General features: G+C 56.0%; 1 protein-coding gene across 1 annotated transcript in view; it reads right to left on the bottom strand.

The window, feature by feature from the left end:
- Positions 1-2,279: 2,279 nt before the first annotated feature.
- Positions 2,280-2,995, bottom strand: part of Ovol2 (ovo like zinc finger 2) — a 3,809-nt gene continuing 3,093 nt past the window's right edge. The window contains exon 2 of the mRNA XM_019208933.1: positions 2,280-2,631. Within this exon, the coding sequence (XP_019064478.1) occupies positions 2,315-2,631 (317 nt within the window). The 3' untranslated portion in view covers positions 2,280-2,314. The remainder of the gene's footprint in view (positions 2,632-2,995) is intronic.

Below are 2,995 nucleotides of genomic sequence, written 5' to 3'. Positions count from 1 at the left end.
TGAGACGGGGTCATGCAAAGTAGCCCGCGCTGTCCTTAAACTCAGATTCTCCCGGCTCAGCCTCCCAAGTGCTAGGACTGCAGGTATATCCCACCCACGCCCACCTCTGCTGAAGTCATTTCGAACAGGTTCTGTCACAGCCTGGAGTGCTGTGTACTGAAAATCTGAGCCTACAGTTTGTCAGCTGGTTCACCACTCCATGCAAAAGGGGCCACTAGCCAGTCACAGGGAGGCCCCGCCCCTTCTAGCTTCACTGTGGCTGCAGCTAGGAGACGCAGGTGTCAGCTGCGTGTCCTCGGGGGTCACAGCTAACCTGCACACCAAATCTATCCCCAGAGGCTGCAACCTGTAGTCATAACCAACCCTGCCCCACCAGACACCTGAATGTGGCCAAGTAAACTACGCCACACACCTGGAATGCCAGATGATGCACAGAGGAGCTGGAAGTGGGGGGTCCCCAAAGCTGTCTGGGTCCTGCAGCTGAACCTGAGAACTGCACTCGCTCTCTGTTTTGTTGTGGTTTTTTAATGTTTCGAGATAGGGTCTCACTATGTAGTCCAGGCTAACCTCAAACTGAAGAAGATCCTCCTGCTTCAGCCTTCCGAGTACTGGGATGACAGGAATGTGCACCACCGCACCTGGCTTCTCCTTGTACAAGGGAGAGCGAGGACAGGAAGAAGACAGGGTCTGGCCCCCCTCATGAGCACCAGGCTGTGACCCTAGCAGCCCTGCGGTGTCCTGGGGCCACTGTGCAGCCCCACAAAAGGCTTTGCTTCCTTCCTCCCACTTAGGAGAGAAACGGGGGCTCAAGTTTGAGATGGCCGGATGTCAGCACAGGGCCAGGCTCAGAGCAGCAGAGGAAGCCGTGGGACAGGGACAGGAGGAGAGGCAGGATGGAGCAGGGTGAGGTGAGCTATGCAGGGACCCACATCTGCCTGGACCATGAGCCCCAGGTGGCACCAGGGCTGGGCAGATGGCAACAGGCAGGCAGTGAGCGCTTCCTGCTCCACATGCTCAGCTCAGGGTCTGAACAAGGCCTCTGGGACCCCGGGCTTTGCGAGGGCCGAACCTTCTGCTCCCATGCTGTCTGCCTGATGCACCTGGCGTGGCCTGGCCTGCTGCTTCTGAGGCTGCTGTGCTGTTGCAGGGTTGCCCTGGGCCAGGGGCTGCCAGCAGCACCATGCAGTGCCCCGCTCTGAGCCCATCCCAACCCCCAAGGGAGAGCAAGCAGGCCCGTGCAGTGCCTGCCTCGAGGTGCTGCTCTGCTCTAGCTGGGAGATTCTACCCAGCAAGCCGGACTTGCCAGACAGGTATGGCGGTGCACGCTTGTGCACTCAGGCAGCCGATGCAGGAGGATCAAGGTTCTACATAGTGAGCTCAGGGCCGGTCTGAACCACATAAGCAGAGCCGGCCTCAACCCCCCCAATTTAAAAAAAAAAAAAGGGCTGGGGATTTGGCTCAGTGGTTCTGCCAACTGCCTCGCAAGTGCAAGGGCCCTAGTTCGATCCCAGATACCACCCCCCAAATAGACTTGCCAGCCAGATGTGGCAGCGCACACCTAGAATCCCAGCACTCCAGAGGCTGAAGCAGGAAGATTGCCATGAGTTCAAGGCCAACCTGAGCTACATAGGGAAACCCTGTCTCAAAAAAATAAAAAAGATTTGCCTTCTGGCCCTACCCACCAATTCCAAACCATCAACTCCCTCAAATAACTGGGGTCCCGCAGTAAGCCTTGCAAGCAGAGCAGTAGCTCAACAGCCAATTTTTTTAAGTTTCACACAAACGTTTCATTTATTAAAATAATTTCTGTAAACACTCTAAATAATAAAATTCACTTTCCATTCTTGAGAAGCATTTCAAGGCACCATAAAATGATGGTCTCTCTAAGCACAGCCCTTCTTCCACGTACGAAAATCCTATTAAAAAAAAACTTGCCATTGACCCCGGCCACAGGCCATTGGGGACAGGTCCAACGTCACAGGAGCTGGCCATCTGGGAAGAGATCTACTGCTGCTGTCCCAAGCAAACAAAGACGAACCCAACCCTTGTGACAAAGGGCGAGTGGGAGCCCTCTGTGGTGGACATAACTGTGACCCTAGCACTCAGAGAGGCTGAGGCAGGAAGATTCCAAGTTTGAGGTCAGCCTGAGCAACTTATTGAGAGCCTGTCTCAAAATGAAAAAACAAAGGCTGAGAATGTAGCTCAGTGCAAAGGTCCCATGTTCAATATCCAGTACTGGGAGGAAAAAAAAAAAAAAAAAAAAAAAAAAAACAGCCAGTGGGATGGGGGCACAAGGCCCCCACGGGCAGAGCCCTCACTTCCGGGTCTCCTCCTCGCTCAGGCTGGCATCACCTGGGCTTGTGGTCACCAGCTTGCTCTGCAGCAGCGCCGCCAGCTTCTTGGAAGTCTTTTGCAGGAGGGCGCTGCCGGGGTGTGCGTGGTGCACATGCAGGTACAGGTCCTCCTGCGAGGGCCCCGTGTGGCCGCAGTCCTCACACACGTACAGCTTGTCCCGCCGCTGCTTGTAGGCATACTGCTGGTGCACGCCGTGGATCTTCTTCAGGTGCGACTCCAGCGAGCAGCGCTGTGTGAAGGCCTTGTTGCACACATCGCACTTGTAGGGCCGGATGCCTGCAAGGAAGAGGGCGACAGCCAAGTCACCAGCAGGTCAAGGCTGCACCACAGCCTCCCTCCCACCGCCGGCAAAGATCACGTGACCGGGAGGGGGCAGCTCCTGGAGGAGGCGGACCCAGCGGTAGGCAGAACTGCCTCGAGGCCTCCCCTGCCTCTGGAGGGAGACCTGTCCTCCCCACTGGGGGTCTTCGAGTTCTCAGCCAAACGTGGCAAAGGAAAGGAGATGGGTGTGGTGGCCCACACCTGCCATTCCAGCATCTGGGAGGCTGAGGCAGGAGGGCCCCAAGGCCCCCAGCCTGGCAACCTACTAAGTGAGACCCTGTCTCAAAATAAATGAAAAATAAATGAAAAATAAAAGGGG

This window comes from Fukomys damarensis, unplaced genomic scaffold (genome assembly GCF_012274545.1).
Source record: "Fukomys damarensis isolate Sample0158 unplaced genomic scaffold, DMR_v1.0_HiC HiC_scaffold_7, whole genome shotgun sequence".
Taxonomy (NCBI): Eukaryota; Metazoa; Chordata; class Mammalia; order Rodentia; family Bathyergidae; genus Fukomys; species Fukomys damarensis.
Note: the sequence above shows the minus strand (reverse complement) of the source record. Positions and strands in the feature narration are given on the sequence as shown.